We start from the raw sequence: 21,933 nt of genomic DNA on the forward strand, positions 1-21,933 counted from the left end.
CCGCAGTTAACACACTCGGTCTTACCTGGGGGAGTTAAATCGTGTAATTTACACGAGCCATGATCATAGGCCAGCATCTCCACCCTGCTGTATTTTATGGAACGAGATCGACCAGGGGTTGTACAAAATACCCCCATGTTAGGCACATGGGGGTATTTTGTTTCAAGGGGTTAGGGGCTGCTGAAGTATAAAGTTATAAAAGTGCGCCCGAGCTAGGGGATCCACTTTAAATTTAGGGAGTTACGTGACCTTTGTGATTTTGTTTATGGTTTGTTCCCTGCAGTTTGTGAGGCCCTTTAGCGGGTGTTTGTGTAGGCATTTCTACAGACTGGCATGTAAATATGTATTAATTTGTGTATTTTATTTAGTTCTGTAGGTACTGAAGTACTTTTACTTTTTAAAAGTAAAAGCACTGACGTTTTATATTTCTGTATGTAATAAAGTACTTTTAGTTTTTAAAAGTTAAAGCACTGACTGAACAGCAATTTATTAAATGTTGTTTGCTGTCTTGCTGACTTCTGAATCGCTAAGCCACAGCACCTCCCCTGAATTAGCTTTATCAAGCTCTGCTTTGCTAGCCTGATATTCAAGTGCTAACGAGGTACTTGGTGCCCAGATTGGGGGAATGCAGTACAGGCCCCCAGCAGTGCTTAATTTGTAACATAATGAGTGCCGGTGCCCAAAGCTCTGCTCAATAGCCCGTGGCCGGTGCTATTTAATGTCCCTGTTCTGAAATACCAAGGCTGCGTAGTCCTGAATCTGCATTATGCCTCTTTAATCTACTGGCAGACACTCCTTGCCCCTTTATTTTACTCTTGTAGACTGCTGCTTTCTCCCTTGTTGACAATTTTTTACGCCTACTCTTCGTTTGTCTTTCCCGTTTTGTGTTTTCCCCTCTCTGGAATTGTCTCCGAAGGAAAATATAAGTGCCAGTGGGCCCTACGGACCCCAAACATGAGTGTCGGTGGCCTCCACCAGCAACCACTGGCCGAAATTAAGCACTGGTTACCTGTGGCTTCTCATCTCACCTTAGAAGGAACCTGGCTGCCCTAAACCCCAGCTTATACATCTTCCCTATTTCACTGCAGTGGCCTTCCTGGCATCAATCAGTGGAAAATCCCTCCCACTGTAAGTTTATACTAGGCTTCCAGAGTAGAAATCTAAATTCCACTTGTTCATGGTTTTCTGGTTTCAGGACAGTGCGTTTTTCATGTCATTGTTTGTAGATATTGTAGGCAGAAGGGAAAAGCTGAGTATTCCCTGAAAGGAGCTTGGCAGACAAATGACAAAAAAGGAGCTGAGATTCTATCCCCTGGTTGGTATGCCAACCATTCCTGAGGTGCAAAGTGGAAGAGGAAGGGGAAAGGGACTCTCCGTTGATAGGAGCTTCTGTCTCCCTCCTTCCTTTCACGGGAGCTTTGTTCACTTCAGAAGCCCTAAGGAATGCTCTAGGAACTGCCTTCAAATGTAATCTCTGGGCTGGCCGGCTCTCTCCATTCTCCGTTCCTGAACCATTTAGATTGAGTGAAGACTTGGGTAAAAGGGTCTGGTACAACTCTTTCATCAGCAGGAGAGGCCACTCTCCCCATGTGGGTAACAGGAAAAAGATCCATCCCTTCAACTATGATGCTCTGCGGTCACCACCACCAGAGGACAGTAATCACTCCCAATTGAAAGAGGGGGTGCACTTGCCGTGCCCCTTTAGATCACACAGCCCAGCTCTGAGTCTTAGCCCATTGTCATAGCCTCTCAGTGTACCCACATATCTCTCATGTGTGATCAGACACAAACCAGAAAAAGGTTCAGAAACTTGCCGTGAGGAAATTAGTGCTGCGTTGCACGCTCATTCGGACTATGGAGGGGGCAGACGCAATACAGGCTTGGATGACCTCCAATCTGGACTCAACTAATTACAAGTCACGCATGCTTTCCCACACAGCCTGCAGAAAGCCTCACTCATCCTGTGAGCGCTGCTTCATGTGTAAGATGCTGCCACCCGCTGCCATGCAGAGAATGAAGCGACTCGCACACAGCACCAAACTCTGCAACCGACACCTTTCCCCGTCCATGCACTGGGGGAATAGGCAGTGGCGGCTGGTGACATTTGAAATTGGTGGGGCGTAAAATTGTTGCAGTACTGCACTGAGGCGAGCGAGCGCAGCGAGCGAGCTTAAACAACCTACGGGGGGTTCGGGGGTTCTCCCCCGAGAAAATTTTGAAAAGATTGTGAATAAATGTAGCATTTTCAAGCAAATATGAGGAAGCATGAAGGTTAATAATGCAATACAGTCTCTTTCTAAATGTTATCACTCTCAAAAAGTGTATTTCTTCCATGCAATGTCCCTTTGATGGGAAGAGGAGGTTTCTAAGGTGGGAGTATCTAGCAAGTTACTCTACTCGGGCTCCCTCTGTGCGAGCCTTCAGGGAGAAACCCTCTTCATTACTACCTCCACCTGACCCCTGACTCTGCAGTGCACTCCCTTACAGGCTTGATTATCCACTTTTCTACCACCCCTCTCCATTACACCTTATCTCACAGCTGACCTTGGGCCCCAGCCCCATATCATTCACTTTCATTATTCCCAGTAAAAAACAATAGTAAAGTCACCTTCAAACTTGAAACATTGAATATAGCAGTAAATGTAATCAGCATGCATGCTAAAGTATGCTCCACAGTTGTCCTAATCACCTGACTATTAATTAAATAAACAAAAACAGAAAGGCCATGACAGGGCCGGCTTTAGTGCTGGTGCAAAAGTCTTTCTGACCTCTTTCTCTGTAGATAACTTAACAACCACCCTCCACCAGTGCCCCTCATCTCTCTGTAGTTCCCCCCACCCCGTGACCTCCTCCTCTGACTCCCTCGCTGCCACCCGGCACCAGCACCTTTCATTTCTCCGTAGCTCCCCCCCACCCCATGACCTCTTCCTGAGATTCCCTCACTGCCACCCTCATCTCTCTGTTGCCCCTCTCTCATATCCATTCCATTATTTGTATAGCGCTACTCATATGAGTGTAGGGTGTCACAGTACGTTACATAACAGCACACATTATACAGAGACAAATCGGTTTACGCGGAATGTCACAAACAAATGAGGATTACAAGGTGTAGAAATCACGTCATACATACTGGTGGTGGGCAATATATTTTACGGGGATTTGGTCTGGAAAAGCACAAACTCTGGATTTAAAGAGTACTCCAGTGGTTGGGGGATGGCTTTACTGATATAAATGTATATTTGCCCGAGCAAACTCTTTTTAGTAGAATAATGAAAGAATGGAGAAGTTCTAACTATATCATAACACAAAAAAATGAAGTTTGTAGGCAACTCTTTGATGACAGTTCACTGGTCACTGTCCTATGTTAGGATAGTAACTTCTGAACTACAAGTAACACAAGTATCTCTGAGACAGACGCAGTAAACCACTGAGCTATTCCCATAACATTCAGTTTATCTGCATTTAAAAATTACCAACAGACAAATGGTTGCCCTCCTCTTACTGAAAGCCTGTGTTTATTAGGATCAAAGACAGTCAGCATCAGCGCTTCTATAAGGCAAGGGCTGGCTGCTGGTGGCGCGTTTTATCACAGAAATAACCCCAGTGAAAGAATCAAAACGCAACTCGCACTACACCGTGTAGTGCGAGTTGTGTTTTGATTCTTTCACTGGGGTTATTTCTGTGATAAAACGCGCCTCCAGCACACCACAGTGCAAACAAAGTACTTTAAAAATAAAAAGAGGTAATGCAGAGCGCACACACCGTGTGCTCTTCAACACCCACCCAACACCATACACATTGAGCACCACACATTGGCAGCGTCCTTTTCAAGGGATTCCAGATCTCTTGGGCAAAGGCTAGTTTACAGGAGGCATAAAGGAGCTCACATTTTCAAAATGTACTCAATGCTTGCAGAAAGAGCTGCTCGCAGGCTTAGACCTACTCCTCTGGGTGACTTTCACTGTTCCACCTGTTACATTGTTCAACGGCGCAGTTTCCGTCCAAGTGCATGGAAAGTGGAAACCCAGAATTACTTCTAATATGCTATTCGTAATTCTCCGACTCACAGTTAAAAGCATATCTGAACTTCAAGCATTCAGCCATCAAAGTTTGCACTTGTGCCTCACCAAGTTTATTGCACATACTACAAGAGTTTGTACATCGTTTGATTTTTTTATTTCTTATAACAGCACGAAACTCTGTAATCTATAAAAATACATTCAGACTGTTACTTTATTTTACTTGAAGAACACTGAATGCACTGCCTCTGAAAACACGAGTTAACAATGCTAAAAAGAAAGTGAGCGCTTTAAACCAAAGCACGCGGTATATTCAAAGAAAACGTAGATTGCAGGCTCTCTGACAAGTTGTATTCAAAAGCATCAGAGTTGGAAAAGGAGTTTACAAATTATTGTAACCATAGCATGTTAATGACAATTAAACGTTTCCTATTTCCAATTACATTGAAGTATGCGATGCTTGACCATAGCCCCGCCGCCTCATACATTGAACATTAATTTAGGTTTAAAAAAAAAAAAAAATACAAAAAAGGCTACACACACTATACCATGCATTTCATGTTTGCAAATGTTGGAAGTTTCGACTGCTTGCTCCACGGCGATACAAACTTATTGCTCAGCTTATTAACCAAGGTACAGGCTCACTCGGCCAAAACGCACTGCTGCTGACTTTCTGGCTCATAAATTACCCTGTTTAGACACATGCCCTGACTGAACATGGTGTCGCGTTTCCGGCATGCCGGGCATCTGGACAAGCCTCCTGCTTTAGGCACCAGGAATTAGTGGGGGGTGCATGACGGTGACTTGAGTCAGGTGCACCAGTTGCGGGCGGCGGGCATGACTGAGGAGTGAGGGGGGGGGAGGTACGCGCGGGGAGGGGGGTGGGTGGGGGTTTAATTTAATGATAAAACTTACCAGGCATCTTCTCCTCCTCCAGTGAGTCCAGTCCCGAGTTGCATCACGTCCCCTCTGCAACGTGGGGGACCACGGAACAAACTTCTCCCAGCTCTTTCTTTTGCCGCTCAACAGGAAATACCAACTCCAACTGCCAAATCAGGAGACTGGATGCGACGGGGGGCCGGGCGGCTAGCATTTGATAGGGCATGGGGCTACTTGACGAAAAACACGTCACCGCCCGAGCAGGAGCCTATCTCCAGACTCCTACATTACACTAGGCATGCGCAGCATGCCTAATGCTTTGTCAATGTGAGTGAGGGGCTTTGCTCCTCTCTCACATGCGCAGACAGTCCACTAGACTCCTGCTATCGCCTGCGTGCGCTGTGCCTTGACACATGCGCACTTTCACCCCTGAAGCACAGGCCGGCCCGGAAATGTAAACAGACGAATTGTAAAATCTGTCAATTCGTCTGCTTACATTCCTGTTGGCCGAACTGCAACTGTGAGCAGTTTCTTTTGTAGGGCGCTGCCCCAACGCCCCTAATGGACCATCCGCCACTGGGAATAGGTGACATTTACTCGAAGTGAGGGAGGCCGCTTTCGAGCCTCGGGAAATTGCTGGGAAGCCCTACAGAGATACAGTACAATTCAATGCCTGGCATGGTGTTCTAATGTGAGTCTCTATATCCAAGTAATAAATATTAAAAGTGATAGTGATTAACACATAAACAGACCATGGAAAGGAAATGAGTCTACATGTAATCTGCAAAGTGTTACAGAAACTGGAGTCTGATCATTTGAGTTTCATGTGATTTTATTGATTTATGATTAGTTAAGACAAATTTTTGCTTAAAATTCCCTTCAGGCACACAAACGTATTACATGAGGGGTTAATTCAAGCACTCCCGTCCCTTCTTTTGAATCGCAATAGCTACAGAGAAAACGTTGTTTGCTTAGGGTATGGTGAGAGAGATCGAAGACTTTCAACAAGTTTCTATTTTCAGTCAAAATACTGTCCTGCTGACTAGATAAATAATCATATCGATTATAGTAGATTGTACTAGTGAATATCGCCCTTCAGAATATTCACCTACAAAAATATCGTGGACAGAATATTGCCAGACAAAACATCAAAAGGTAAGTGCATAATGGGAAGAATAGATTTACTTTTCCGAACTCCGCATCTAAGTACCTTGAAGATGCATGTGCTGCGTAGGTACATATATGTGGATTTAGGTATAAAAAAAATCTAGACTTACTTCCTTGTCTATATTTGAGTTTAGATAATTTGTCCTCGGTATTCTGTGCTAACGATACTCTGCTTTTGATATCGACAATCAGACACCTAGGGGCATATAGTGCCACCAGAGCCTCACTTTTCCAACGCTCTGGGGGCATATTTACAAGGTGGCATTAAGCACTTAATGTGACTTAAGGCCATCTTGTAAATATGCCCCACCGCAGCAGTCCGCGGCGGCAAAGGGGCGGGCAATGGGTGTTGCTGAGGGCGTTCTACTACAGCACCCATTGCTTTTTGACGCTGCTCCATATTACAAGGATGGGGCAGTGCCAGAAGCTAAGACCTGGTGAAACCTGGTCTCAGGATGGCAAAATGAGGAGAAATAATTATTTTCTCCTCGTATTTTGCTCTTTCTATGTGTGCTGCATTCTACATCATGCATAGAAATGGCAAATTGCTTTTAAAGATTATTTATGGGTAGGAACATAAAAAATCACCCCTGCAAGCGTGGCACCTTTGCAACATGGCGCAAGGGTACCTGCGGAAGGCTGCTCTTTTAGGGCCAGTACTAGGGGAAAATAGGGGACATTTTTGTAAGTACGGCATATCCCTGCGTTTTAAAAATATTGGAGCATGGTGTTACCAATTGTGGACTAACACCGCGCTCTGACATTTTATTGTAAATATCCCCCCTAATTTCTTGACTTTATCTCCGGGTGACTATCGCGCTCTATAAAAATAAATAATAATAATAATAATCTAGAAGTGTTGGAAGGCTGCCCAGCGGTGCGGTTCATGCCATATTAGACCAACACGATAGATCCGCACCAATACAAAGATCTCTGTTTTGTTTTGTTTTCACATTTATTATGTATTTATTGTATTTATTTTGTTGATATGTTGTGCCATATACAAGCAAAAGTCTAAATTTAGATTTAGAATTAAAACAGAATAAATGCAATCTTGTGGTTTTTCTTATAAATGTCTGTTTGATATTCTATGTTTAAAGCATTCATGAAGAAATTATAAAACGATACTGAATTTAACAAAGACTGACTTCTATTTCTTCTACTTCTCCAGACTTCACAGAAGGTGCATAAAGTTGCTAAACAGGTTTGCAGCAGATTGAGCCAGTACAGAATGCCGTTTGCCTGGGCTGCCCGGTTAGTTCATTTTGCAAATATTGTTTATGTTTGCATAGTGTTATATTTTTTTTCAACTGAAATTATGCACCTTTAGAAAATAGGTTCACTGGTGTGCCAATTGGTTCAGCAGGCTGCCCCTGATGTGCCTTGTTCCTGCAATGTGTATTGTTACCACTTAGGTTGGTTTTAAATGCATTATGATACTGTGTGCAGCAAAAACATCAGTGTTACTGAAAAGTGAAATGTGTTTCTCTCTAACTGAACCTTTTGTAAATAACACTACTAGATTGAAGGGTCACTGGTAACTAAAGGTCCAATTAATTAGAATCACATACCCATTTGACTTAAAAAAATCATACTAACATGCTAACATTTACCTATCACAGTCCTCGAGTTTTGGACAGATGAAATGGGAGGGACATTTTTTTAATGTATTTTTTAAAGCAAAAAAGTATTCTGGATTAATTATGTAAAAACACAATAATATGTATAGAACGAATACATAATGATTAATTCTATTTGATTCCAAAAAAAAGGGAGCAACTCTTTTTCTACATTGCAACATAAACAGTTTCTTAAGTACTTGCTAGACACTTTTAACTTACAAACTGAACGACTCTTGCAGTGTACAGCAAAGTATGCGGACTGTCATGTCGTTAAATAAAAATATGGCATGAAATGTTATCAGTTGCCACTCAAGCCATTTCCGCTCTCCGCAATGTTTTTGTAAATACCTGTTCCAGAAAAAACGATTACATTGGTATTGAAAGCAGCACACAAATTCATTTAACTGTAAATTTGGCACAAGTTCAAGGACAAACAAAATAAAGCTAAAAATCATTAATCATGAAAGGGAAGTAAAAGTTACATTGGAAGTGACTAGTTTTTGTTTTTCAGTAACTTGAATATTACAAAAGACTGTGATCTCGATCACAAGTTTTGACAGTTTTGACAATAAGTAAAATATTAGTAGTATATAAACCAGGGACACCCAAGGATCACTGGGGACCTGGGGCAATAACTGTAGCAAAAAAAAACAGTGGTTCCTAGTTATAGTATTTTCAATGCAAAGAACCAAGTGGCAAGTTAATTATTCAAAAAATGAACAAACCATATAAAAACACATAGCATGATGAATTAATTATAGCTGCAAATAAACATGCTTGATGCTGTCTTTTACGGTAATACACTCAAGTACAAAAACATGATCAGCAAGTATATTAACAGGATATGAATAGAAACTTCTATCAAACCAAATACCGTGTTTAATGTCAATGGTGTTGTTTCAATCCTAATATGAATAATGGGATCATCATCAGGACTCAGAGAGATTCAACGAGCCTGAGAGAGAGAGATACTGAAACATATTAGATGCACTAAAGAGGGATTTTTGGAGGCTCCTGGTAACAAACTTCATAAGATAAGGTGGCCAGGGATGGCCTATAAAGCAAACTCATGGGAGAAACTTAGGAAGGCTCAGAGCAGCCCATAGCGGAAGGTGCGTGTAGCGCATGATGCAAGGATCGCCAATAATCTGTAGTGATTCCTCTCGGGGGGATGTGAAGTACAGGAGACTGCCCTTAAGTCAGCCCGTAAGGTGTACGTGAACAGCGCACGAGGCAAGAATTATCTGTCAGTTCTTAGACAACTGGTACATCCATGTCCTTCTTTAGTGCATCCAATATCTTTCAGTGTCTCTCTCGGCTAGTTGTATCCCTTTGATCCTTGCTTCTCTGACGACTCCTTTACTTCCAGGTGGAAGCATGAGAGATCTTCTATTATCTTCTATATTGTCAACTCTGTGTCTGCACCCACCTATCCTGTCCAGTAGTTGTTAGAAACAGACAATTTCCTCTTATTTTTATTGCCATTTAATTGTCATACTGGTGAATTAATTACTGGAACAATATTATAACTTAAGGAGCACTACGATGTACTTGTTAAATTTTACGCAGAACAGATTCATAACGAGGATGATTGTTGAAAGGAAACCATTTCTTTCATAATTCATGGCATCATTGTTGAAAAATACGTAAGAATATCTTGGGGGCACTGAGCATAGGCTAAACAATTATTTTAGCCTGTGGTCTGTTACATTTATGAGCTAAACATTCATTTTTTTGTTTGTAGACAAATTTTCAAAGATACTCAAGGTAGCCTGGACACTGAAGGAAAATTCTCCCCTTTATATAAGCAGGATAGCAGCAAACTCTCCAATGAAGATCTAATTAAACTCCTAGCTGAATATAAAAAGTAAGTTTCTGTGACAATGAATGATACTTAAATTGATGTCATGTCTTTAAATATTTGCTAGTGAGTGCAGTGAAATTTGATTAGACTGTTGTTTCATTTGCGCCCTTCTTCGTAGCAGAGGCTGGCATAAAGCATGTTGTTGTCTCCTCATCAGAAATATCTGTCCGTAAACAAAGTGGTGACTAGTAGAGAAGATGCTCATTGGTCTATATAGTGATCTATTTTGAAGATTTAAGCACCACACAAACCAGTACTGTTCAAAATACTGTATAGCCAATTCTCGATTTTTGACTGCTGTAAGCAAGTGCATCCTTTTTGTCATTCTTCTCTACCCTCATTATTTCTGTCTGATTTTGCTGGCTGTAGGGCACTGTCTTAAGGCACGCAAAACAGTAGTATAGTGACTGTGTTTCCCCCTTACCTTGCTTTGCATTAGATTAACCCATTTGGCTTTCCTTTAAGGCCTTTGTAGATGGCACTGCAGTAAATGCACCCCTGGCATGGAAGTTAAATGGCTTTGTGGTTGGCAATGGGTAATTACATCACCCACATATATGACTGAAAAGTATGGCTGCCAGGAGCACCACTGTGCTCTGGCTGGGCTGTGATTTAAAGGCTCTGCAGTAACAAACATCAAACAAAATATCCACTTCATAGTGGGTTAGTTTTACATTTTACATGATGTTTTTATGTTTATGGTACGAATTTCTAATGCTGTGTTGCCCTCCTGTTGTGAGCTCATATGGCTCTGTACCAGGCAAACTGGGTCTGGATGGTGGGCCATTCGTCCCAAGCGCCACAGATATGCGTGGTAGAGGCGATGAATCAACTTAATATGATCCTATGATAACTGTTATGTGACTACATGCTTTCCTCAGTCGTACTATTGCTTATGGAATGGCTTTTCAGGGGCATGGCAGAAAACTGGGAAAATGGCATACTGTACCTTTCAAAGTTTGTTAAAAAAAAGAAAAAGTGCACTGAGCGTCCAAAAAAACTCTGGTTTTATATATTAATAAGTCCCTCCTAAAGTGTGTATAGTAAAGTCACATGGCAGTATGCCTAATATATTTTTTTAAAAATCGGCAAAGTACGTTTGAAACATGTTGCCAACACATTGATTCAAGCCTTAAATAGTATTCACTGTGTACATTCAGCTACATCTTCCATACACAGGCCTAGAAGCAACAACATATTTGTTTAAATGTGAAAGTGCTAGTGAAACTAGTACTTCACTTATCTTTAAAAATCTAATTTAGTGGTGAACTCAGATTTTTATAACTTTAGTGGAAAAGTAACTCTATACCAATGTACTTTGGGCTACCTGGGCCAGAACTAGACTTAAACCAGTTCTGTCACTCATCACACCTCTAGAAGCCAAGTGAATGAGCCTGGTCTCCAGAGGACAGTCACTTAGGGGCTGATTACAATGGTGGGGAGACAGCCACTGACAGGCTGTCGGCAGCGGTCTCCCCAGCATAGAAACTAACTTTACTGCCCGCCATATTATGATGGTGGGCGAACGTGTGGCAGTTGTAAAGACTGACTACCATGCATCCGTTGGGCTCCTTGAGCCCGCGGTTGCGGCGAAGGGGCTCGTAGTCCCTACAATGCTGGTGGTGCCTACCAGGCACCACCGTAGCGAATACGATGTCCCTTTCCGCCAGCCATTTCATGGCGGGTTTCCCACCATGAAAAGGCTAACGGAAAGGGACATTGGGGGTCAGTAGCGGACCCCTCTTTCCCCCCTAGCCCATGGTTGTGGGTGTTGGGGGCACCTATGGTGTGCCCTACATATCCCTGTACAATGTGGCAGGCACCGCTTGGTGCCTGCCACTTAGTGCAGGGAAATGTAACATGTCTTGTTTTTACAGTGCAACGGGTGCTGCAGCACCTGCCACAGTGTAAAATATAGGCATTGCGACCCCTGTGGTGGTGGTCGCATTGTAATTACCACCGTGGGACTGCTGCCTTGTAGGCGGGCAGTCCCAATCCCCGATACTCTCCGCCATCCTAATCAACCCCTTGGCCTCAAGACCCAAGTAGGCAGAGGTGTTTTTATGTGAGAGGGGCACACAAGGTCTGGCAGACATTGGAAGCCTTAATAATTCTTCTTTCAACTTGTTGATCCTAATTGGGACTGACAAGATCAGCTCCCATTCATTTCTAGAGACCTCCTAGACCCTTTGGCTCCAACCCCAGCAATATTGAAGACTGTTTCTGACCCCCACAGAAGGAGGAGGACCTATTTACATAGAGAAATGGCTAGGGGCCAACTTGGAGTTCTTCTAGAGGGAAGTAGGGTTCAGCCATCTTGAACTAATGGTTTCTGGAAATTTTTACATTAAAGCAAAGAGGAAGTGCTGTGAAAGGAGGTGGTCATAGAGGGAGAACATAGCCAGGATTGAGCAGAAAAAATAATTCTCCAATCATTTTCTAGTGCACAGGATAAGACTGAAACCTCATCTCACTATCTCAGAACAATCTTGCTACAGATGAAAGATGAGGACTCAAAGACTCCTGACTCCTGGTGAAACTGTTGCCCTGGAGTCAATTGGCCGGCTTTCCGTTAGCCTGGTCCCAGGGCACAAGAAGCAGAAAGACTTCTGACTCCAAGAGGGCCCAGCTGGCCACAGAGGAATGGACCTGGCATGGGCATGCCTAGATTCGAGACTTGAGGACCTGGGGCATACGTGAATGACCAGAAAGAATGTTTCCAGTATTTGGAAAAAAGTTGGCCGTAGTGTTTGTTTTCCACCTCCAGAGGACCGAGACAAGGTGATGAGGCTGACCTAATGAGATTGCACCAAAAGCTTGGCCTGTTCAGGGCTTTTCTTGTGCTGAAATCAGGCTCAGCAGCCCTCATGGTAAAGTTATAAGGCTTTATGGAGGCCTGCCCAGTGACTGCTTCCAGTCTTGCCTCACTGAAGGATTTTGAGAACCAAAAATGTGATTAAGTCCAAAGGTGGAACCTTGTATCAGGACGATGTTGCAAATCCTTCTCAGTGACAAAGTGACCTCAGTGGCTACAAAATGTGGCTATCAGCTATAGGGTGGTCTTACCAAACGTTTTGTCTTACTCCTATTATTTTTGCTGAATTAATTTTTGATGGCCTTAGGACTCTGCAGGCTTTACCACTGCTAACAGGTGCTAAAGTGCTTGTGCTCGCTCATTCAGTCATGGTGAAATTGCCTTACACCTAATTGCCACATTTAATTTGCATATAAGTCCCTAGTAAAGTGATACTACATGTGCCCAGGGCCTGTAAATTAAATGCTGCTAGAGGGACTGCAACACTCACTGTGCCACTCACTTAAGTAGCCCTTTCAAATATGTCTGTGGCCTGCCATTGCAGCCTGTGTGTGCAGTTTGTAAAGTGCCATGTAGACCTGCAAAATAAACCTTTTGCCAGTTGCTAGCCTTTCTTTTTAATGCATATAAGTCACCCCTAAGGTAGGCCTCAAACAACTCACAGGGCAGGGTGCAATGTATTTAAAAGGTTGGGCATGTATTTTAAGTTTTACATGTCCTGGCATACAAAAAATATTACATTCAATTTTCACTACTGCAAGGCCTACCTCTCCTGTAGGATAACATTGGGTTATCTTATTACATTTCGTAAGTGATAATTGTAAATTGGATGCATGTAAGAAAATTGAGTTTGGTCTCTTAAGAATTGTACTTTAGTACCTTATTTAATGGTAAAGGGGGATTTTAAGTAGCAATTATGAAAATGCCACTTTTAGAAGCTGGGCCTAAACTGGGGTGGCATGGTGAGCAAAAGAATGATGGATTTAACCCAGATCTCTTCACTGGGGGTGAATGTATGATTTATTCAGCATTCCGCCCATCATTTGTTTGCGTAGCACTTTTCACCCTAAGTGGGATGGGTATGCCCGGACGTGGGTCCCTTGCTCATTGTGCCACTGGATTCAAACTAGCCTGGCTGATGAAGGTTAATACCCAGAAACCGGTCCCAGGATACTTGTTTCCGGTCCAGGGAGAACCTGGCTTGGCAGTTCGGTCTGGACTGTTTCCATGAGGCACAGGGTCAAGACTGATTTGCATATGGCTGGGTCTAAACTGGGGTGGCATGGGGAGCAAAAAAACAATGGATTTAACCCAGCTCTCTTGATTGGGGGTGAATGTATGATTTATTCAGCATTCCGTCCATCATTTGTTAGCGTAGCACTTTTCACCCTAAGTGTGATGGGTATGCCCAGACGTGGGTCTCTTGCTCACTGTGCCACTGGATTTAAGCTAGCCTGGCTGGTGAAGGGTAATAACCAGAAACCGGTACCAGGATGATTGTTTCTGGTCCAGAGAGGACATGGCTTGGCAGTTTGGTCTGGACTGTTCCCATGAGGCACAGGTCTAAACTGGGGTGGCATGCTGAGCAAATGAACGATGGATTTAACCCAGATCTCTTGACTGGGGGTGAATGTATGATTTATTCAGCATTCCGCCCATCATTTGTTTGCATAGCACTTTTAGAAAGTTGTCATTTTCTTGTCCCAATCTTTTGGTTCCTGCAGCCTGTATCCTGGCTCACATTACTAGGTGTGGCTTGCAGTTGGTCATTGTGTATTGCGCCCAGACAGTGAGACAAAGGGCGAATAGGTGTTGGCAAGATGGGCCATCTCTGAGTTGATAGAGGGGAGAATCTGTCACCTACCACACTTGTAGCCTCACACAAAGCCTCACCACACTCAGAAAGGGTTTCACATCAGTCTGTTGTTTCCATAGACAAGCTGGAGCGAGGGCAGGGAGGCAAGAAGGTCTAAATACCACTGCAGCGGAAATCTCTGGAAACTTCTTCTACTTCAAAGCTCCTAAAGTATAATTATTGGACCCTCAGACTTCTTCAGAGCACTCCTAGACCTGTGGATACTACAGAATAAGAACGCTCTGCTGCACTGCTGCTTGAGGCCTGAGAAGGAAGATTGTACCTGCACCCTTCATCCTAAGCATAAGTGACTACAAGTGTACGCTGACTGACCTACAGGGACATAACACGCTCCAGAGCCCTCCCTTGCATCTGCCAAGCTGACCTCCTTCCTGGACCTTCAACTGGAACTGACTGAGCCCTGCTGGTCTCCTCTATAGTTAGCTCCTGATCCACAATAGCTACACCTCAGGTTTGGACCATTTGTGTGGCATCTTTTGAGTTCCCTGTCAAGCTGTCAGCTGGGTTCCTTAAGGGCCTAATTGCAATGGCAGTGGGTCATACGACTGTCAGCCATCGTAGCGGGAATGAGACTGGCCAACGAGGAGTCGGTGGTCCGATCCGCCATATAAAGATTTGCCGCAGTGTAGGCGGTCAGATACTGCATTTTTTTACTGTAGCTTTTGCAGGCAATTCCCCCGTTGTAGGGTTAGGAATCCCACCGCCATCCAGACGGGATTTTTAATCCTGTCAGAGGCAGTGGTCCTACCCCCTGTACTCTGTGCTTCAACCGCCGGAATTGTAATCCGGTGGTCGGACCGATACCCAGGATTTCATATGGCCTGCCACTGACGGCCTGTCGGTGGCGGTCTGCCTAACATCGAAAGACCCCCAAAGTGTTTGTAAACAAAAGCTTGCTTAGCTTACTTGTTTAGACAGCTGGATTCAGAAGTTCATTGCAATTGCATATCAGTTCATATTAGTAGCAAACAATGAGTTCACCAAATAATCTTATTTCTATTTGTTAGAGAATGTAAAGTTATCTGCAAGACTGAGAAAAATGTGCTTGTCATTTTGGTAACAGCAAATGAGTGGTGCACTTTGTTTTGTGTTTGGATAAAATATCGATTTAATAATTTAGGGAAACAGCAAAACAGAAATTAAATTCCATTACACACAAATATCGTTGACAAGAATATCGTTTTTTGGGGTAATATCGTTGTTAATTATACAGATGCTTTTAATATTGCTTTCGCTAATATAGTGTTTAAAAATACAGTTTTTTAAATTATTGTAATGTGTAATGTGTTTCAGTTGATATATTAATTTTTTGTGCTACTATTGTTTATATAAATGTTATTAAGTGTTTTTAAATTATAGCTTGTAATTTTAAGTGATTTAGAATTTTTTTACTCATGTTTAATAATAATTTATATTGGTATAATGGGTTGCTGGGTTTGTAGGGGGATAGGGTGGAAAGTTAAATTGATAATAAATAATTAAGAGTTACTTAATACATTTTATGTAATTATATGGTTGACATTCATTATGGAATTTATGTAGTACTGATTTATTTCAATATTTGTTGTGGGCTGTTAGGTTTGTGGGGGTATATTGTGGAAAGTTCAATAAGAAATAATTAGTAAGCAATTAATTATTAATTGTTTATTTAATGTATTTTTATTTACCTAATTTATGGAATACTTGTTTATTTTACTTATATTTCTTTTGTGGACTGCTAGCTTTGTAAGGGTGTAGGGTGGGAAGTTAACTAAGTTAATTTCTTATGAATAGTTAATCAATTATTTAATTGATTTTTAATTATGTATGCCATTGGAGTTCTAATTTATTCTACTACTATTTTACTTGCGGAATGCTAAGTTTGTAGAATTATAGGGTGGGGAGTTAAGGGGGAGCTAAGCAAATTGATTATTTTATTTTATTTTAAATATGTAAATTGTGGAATACTTATTTAATTTCATTTTATTTTAATGCGGGATGCTAGGTCTGTAGGGGTTTAAGATGGGAATTATGCCTGGCTGGTTAGTTAAGTGATAATGAGTTGTTAATTATTTATGTATTTTAAATGTGTAAGTCATGAAATAGTTATTTTGTAAATTATATTTTAGGTGCGGGCTGCTAGGTTTGTAGGGGTACATGGTGGGAAGTTAGTTAATTGATCATGCTTATTTAATAACAATTATTTATTCATTCATAAAAATTAATTTTGTTGAATAGTAATTATGAAAAGTGTTTGATTGTTTAAAGTTTTTTAAATACCTATATATTATTTATGTTGATTAATATAATTTTTTATTAGGCATTTAATATTTTTTCTACATTCATGGGGTTACTCATATATGTAATATCTTTGAAGTGAAGTATTTTCCATACTCTTGCTTACACTGCAGAAGAATTAGTAAAATTAACGTCTTTGGAGTTCAACCCTTTCCCTATTGTTGTACTGTGTGGAGTGGAAATAGTAAATTTCACCGCTCCAAAATCCAGACCTTTCCCTACTGTGTAGCAGACTGTTTGGAAATAGCTCATTTTACCCCTCCAAAGTCCAACACTTTCTGTACTGTTGCGCTGACTGGAGTGGGATTAGTACTCTACACCTCTCCGATGTCCAACGCTTTCCCTACTGTTGCACTGACTGGAGTAGGAATGGTATATCTAACTCCTCTGAAGTCCAACACTTTCCCTGTTATTGTGGTGACTGGAGTAGGAATAGTAAATGTAACCCCTCCAAATTCTACATTTTTCTTTCTGTTGCTTAAACTAGAGTGGGAATAGTATATTTAATATTCTTAGTATTCTTAGACTCCAATAGTTTTAAGTAAAATATTTTCATTAATTATATTCTAAATATATATATATTCATAGTATTAAATGCAAAATACAAAACAAATAATGTAATGTAAAAAAGTTTTATTAATTATCTTACACCATATATATAGTTATATAAATGCAAACACACGTGTATGTGTTTCTGTGTTTATATTTATAGTATTATATATTAGTGGAATATATTTAATTTACATTATATTACATTTATCTATTAAAATATTTAACATTTATTATTTAAAACACTGTATTAAAAAAAATGATATTTTTGTCTATTCTTTGATGATATTAGTGTCAACATTTGTTTATCATACCATTTTAAGTATAGGACCACAATATTGTGGTGAACTATATTTTTGGCACAATATTCATGTCTATGATATTGTTTACCACGATATTGTGTCAGTGATCCCTTTGTACAGCAATATGTAACAGATTGAGCTGCAAACAAACATGTTTTTGTAAAGCAGTCTTGGTTTATAGTCTTTGACAGAAGAAAATAATCAACGGGTGGTTTCTACTTACCCTTGCTCCTACCTAAGGAAACATTGCAAGACTCAGCCTTAGCAAAGACTGTGGAGTTTCTCTATTATATCTACCGATAAGGCTTAATTTATTTTAATTTCAAACCTTCATACATTCTTTTATTGGTTTCAACCCCAGTGCTTTCAGTCGAAGACTGTTTTATGTGTGAACTGAATCATACTTCTCTAATTCAGATTTGTAGTCATTTATTTTCTTCTATATTAGAGACTATGTAGACAAAGTGATCCAAGGTAGTATTTAAGGATGATTTCAAACCCGAAGTGGACCTGGTGTGAAGCCTTGACCTCTAGTCCAGGCCAGCACTGTCCCCAGCAGCAGCTCCGCCTCACAGCTGCTCCGGTACAGAGCCCTTCCACGAGCAGGGTTCGCGCCGGCAGTCCGGCCCAGCGCCTCAGGTGTTCTCCACTTTGCCTGCCGTTCCGTTCATTTTAGTTCCGCATTTGTTGCCTATTTGTTGCCTAATCTGTTATTATAGTGTTTACTGTATTTCTTGTGACTCCCCCATACTACTTGTGATTTTCCCGCTGTATTTTTTTGGTCACTTCTTCCTGCCGCCGCTGCCCCTGCAGCCCTGCCCCTGACACAGCCCTGCTCCTGCCTCCCTACCTCTGGTCCTGCCCCCTCCCCTACTTTATGGTGATGCACGCAGTCCGTCTGCGCCCGCCCCAACTGCGGCCAGCGCCAGGAACCCTGGCTCTTCCAGGCCCCACCGCTACAATTCTACCACCCTCCATGCACTCAATCCCTGAAGACACACCGCCCGAGGAAGATCCTTGCCGAACACCTCCCACGGGAAGTTCTCGTGCAGACCCTGCCGCAGATCCTTCACCAGCAACAAAACCCCCACAACCACGAAGGCCCGCCTGATGCACGCACTGCCAAAACCCTGACATGCATCCTCCTCAACGTGCGCTCCCTGCACCGACACGTCGTAGAGATCTGGGACCTGATCGACACCCTCTCGCCCGCCGCCGCCTTCTTCATGGAAGACTGGACCAACGCCACCTCCGGCCCGACATCACCACTGCCATCCCCGACAGTTACAAGATCCAGAATAAGGACCGCCCCCACCGCCCAGGAGGAGGACTCACTATCGCACACAAGACCCCCCTCCGACTCTCCACATCTAGCACTAGTGACCCCCACTCCAACACAGAACACCTCCACTTCCAGATCCAGACCAGCCCCAGGACCAAACTACACGGCACCCTCATCTACAGACCGCTGGGAACTCGCATCCATTCCGCATCTACCATCGCCGAGCTCGCCGCACCCCATACCATCACATCCACAGACTACATTCTACTCGGGGACCTGAACTTCCACCTCGACAACTGCAACGACCCCGACTCCCATCACTCTCCTCGACAACCTCGGACTGAAGTAGCTGGTCAACATGCCCACTCACAGAGCTGGACACACCCTCGACCCAATCTTCGTGGGAGGGACAAACATCTGCTTCAGCCACACCACCCAGCCCCTCTGGACGGACCACCACTGCGTCCACTTTACCTTCAACAGCACCACCGCACCCAACCCTGCCCCACGCCCGCCACGAAGGAACTGGAACAAGGTCACAGAGGAACACCTCAACACTACTGTCCTCCAAAACCGCCCCAGCACCACGACTGACACCAACTCCGCAGCAATTACATTTCACCGCTGGGTCTCCCGCTGCGCCGACAAGCTAGCACCTCTCCGCCACCCTGCCAAACAACACCCTCTGAAGACCGCCTGATTCACCACGGAACTGCAAGAAGCCCGGCGCTCCTGGAGACGCCTAGAGAAAACCTGGCGAAATCAGGAAACCACTGAAGCACAGGACAACCACAGGAGCGCCCTGAAGGAATACCACCAGCGCATAAGAGACACCAAACGGACCTTCATAAGAGACAAAGTCTAGAACAACGCGACCAACACCAAGGAACTGTTCAATGTCATACAGCAGTTCACTAAACCCCCCAGCGAAGCCACGGTCGTCACACTATCCCAGGAACTCTGCAAAAAGCTCAGCTCCTACTTCCATCTGAAGATTAAAGTCCTCTAGACAACTTCAGCGAACAGATACCACCCCCCCTAACGCCGCCGATAAGCCAACCATCATGACCTGGAATCCCGTCACCGTCTGACACATCACCGCGACCATGAAGAAAACCCACTCAGGAGCCCTAACAGACCTCTGCCCACCACACATATTCCACAGGGCCGCCGCTATCGCACCCGAACTAGGACAGACCATCAACGCCTCCTTCATGTCCGGCATCTTCCCAAACAACTGGAAATGGGCAGAAGTTAAACCCCTCCTCAAGAAACCAACAGCCGACCCAACAGACCTGAAAAACTACCAGCCCATTTCTCTCCTCCCCTTCGCGGCCAAAGTCACTGAGAGACTCGAAAACACCCAGCTGACTGCCTTCATCGAAGAGAACTTTATCCTAAATGCCTCCCAGTCCGGATTCTGCAGCAACCACAGCACAGAGACCGCCCTCCTCGCCGCCACTGACGACATCCGTATGCTAGTCGACCAGGGACACACTGTGGCCCTCCTCCTTCTGGACCTCTCTGCAGCCTTCCACACCGTTTCACATTGCACGCTCGCAACCAGACTTAACGATGCAGGGACACAAGGAGCCACCCTCGACTGGATCCATTCCTTTCTCTCCGGCAGAACCCAGAGGATCAGACTCCCTCCCTTCCTCTCCGAACCCACCAATATCAACTGCGGAGTACCCCAAGGATAATTCTCTCAGCCCACTCTCTTCAACGTCTAAATGGCCCCCTCGCCCCCATCGTCTGGCAGCATGGGCTCAGCATTGTATCCTTCGCCGACGACACTCAGCTCATCTTCTCACTCACAAAGAATCCCGAAGACACCAGACTCTGCTTCCAGGAAGGAATGAAGAATGTGGCAGCCTGGATGAAAGACAGCTGCTCAACTCAGAGAAGACCGAGGTTCTCATCCACCTGGGACAACACCTGGTGGCCCTCCACCCTCGGGAACCTACCCACCCCTACAGACTACGCACGAAACCTCAGCATCATCCTCGACTCCTCCCTCTCCATGAACCGCCAGATCAATGCCGTCGCTTCCACTAGCTTCAACTGCCTGCCCATCCTCTGCAAGACCTTCAAATGGATCGCCCCAACTGCAGAAGGACCGCCACCCACGCGCTCATTACCAGCAGACTGGACTACGGCAACACCCTATACGCCGGACTCAGCAGAACTCTTCTACACAAACTCCAAACCATCGAGAACGCCGCAGCCAGACTCGTCCTTGGGACACCGCATCACGAACACATGACCCAACACCTACGAGACCTCCACTGGCTCCCCGTCGAGAAGATGGTCACCTTCAAACTCCTTACCCACGCCTACAAATCCCTCAACAACATTGGACCCAAATACCTCAACGAGAGAGTATCCTTCCACATACCCAAAAGGAATCTCCGCTCTGCTGACCTCGCCCTGGCAGAGGTCCCCTTCACCCGCAGAAACCGAACAGGTGGGAAAGCCTTCTCCTACATTGCAGCCAAGACCTGGAACGAGCTCCCGGTGAACATCAGACGCTCCCCGAGCCTGCACACGTTCAGGAAGGACTGGCTCTTCAACTGATCCGGAGCTGCCCCCCCTCCCCCTAGTGCCTTGAGACCCCTGATTGATCGATTGATTGATTGATTGATTGGTTGTATAGTTTGACAAGTGGCTATGGCTCAAGTCTGGGTTACACCGTGGCCCATGAACCCTGAAGCAGCATTTCCACCCTGTAAGTGTAAGTGACATCATCCATGAACCCACCCCCAAGGTGTTTCCTAGAAATGACATGATGGCAAATGGCATCATAGGAATTATCCTAGCACAAACAAATGTATATGTAGCCAGTGACTTCCTGCAAACATGTCACGGTGATTGTAACAACACCCACCCTTCAGCCTGTCCCTCGTGGAAAATACAGGAAGAGACATAGCTGATAACCCCAACATCTGCTAAGGTCTAACCATTTCCTGTCTTTACCTTTGCTTGGAACAAAGCATACATATTTATATTAGTGGGTTTGGGAAAGACAAGAACAGGTTTACAACTTGTTGAAACACTAAATAGTCCTTCTTAGTTTACAGCTGGCATGCTTAGTGATAGTTCCTGAATTCTTAATGATCCCCTTATCAGCTCTAGGACACACAATTCAGACATTTCATTCCCATCATTAAGGCTTTCATAGATGAAGGTGCCAGAGAGTTGTGCAGCAAGATGAGCGCTGCTTGAGGTGGTTCTGCCAGCCGACGAGACCATCCGTCCTGACTGTATGCATTGAGGGGCTT

General features: G+C 43.8%; 1 protein-coding gene across 3 annotated transcripts in view; it reads left to right on the plus strand.

Annotated features, from left to right (window-relative positions):
• DOCK11 (dedicator of cytokinesis 11) overlaps positions 1-21,933 on the plus strand; it is a 1,169,031-nt gene that overhangs the window by 359,546 nt on the left and 787,552 nt on the right. For all 3 annotated transcript variants that reach the window (XM_085607886.1, XM_085607887.1, XM_085607888.1), the window contains 2 exons: positions 7,237-7,319; positions 9,432-9,554. In XM_085607886.1, the coding sequence (XP_085464012.1) occupies positions 7,237-7,319; positions 9,432-9,554 (206 nt within the window). The remainder of the gene's footprint in view (positions 1-7,236; positions 7,320-9,431; positions 9,555-21,933) is intronic.

This window comes from Triturus cristatus, chromosome 5_2 (genome assembly GCF_964204655.1).
Source record: "Triturus cristatus chromosome 5_2, aTriCri1.1, whole genome shotgun sequence".
NCBI lineage: Eukaryota > Metazoa > Chordata > Amphibia > Caudata > Salamandridae > Triturus > Triturus cristatus.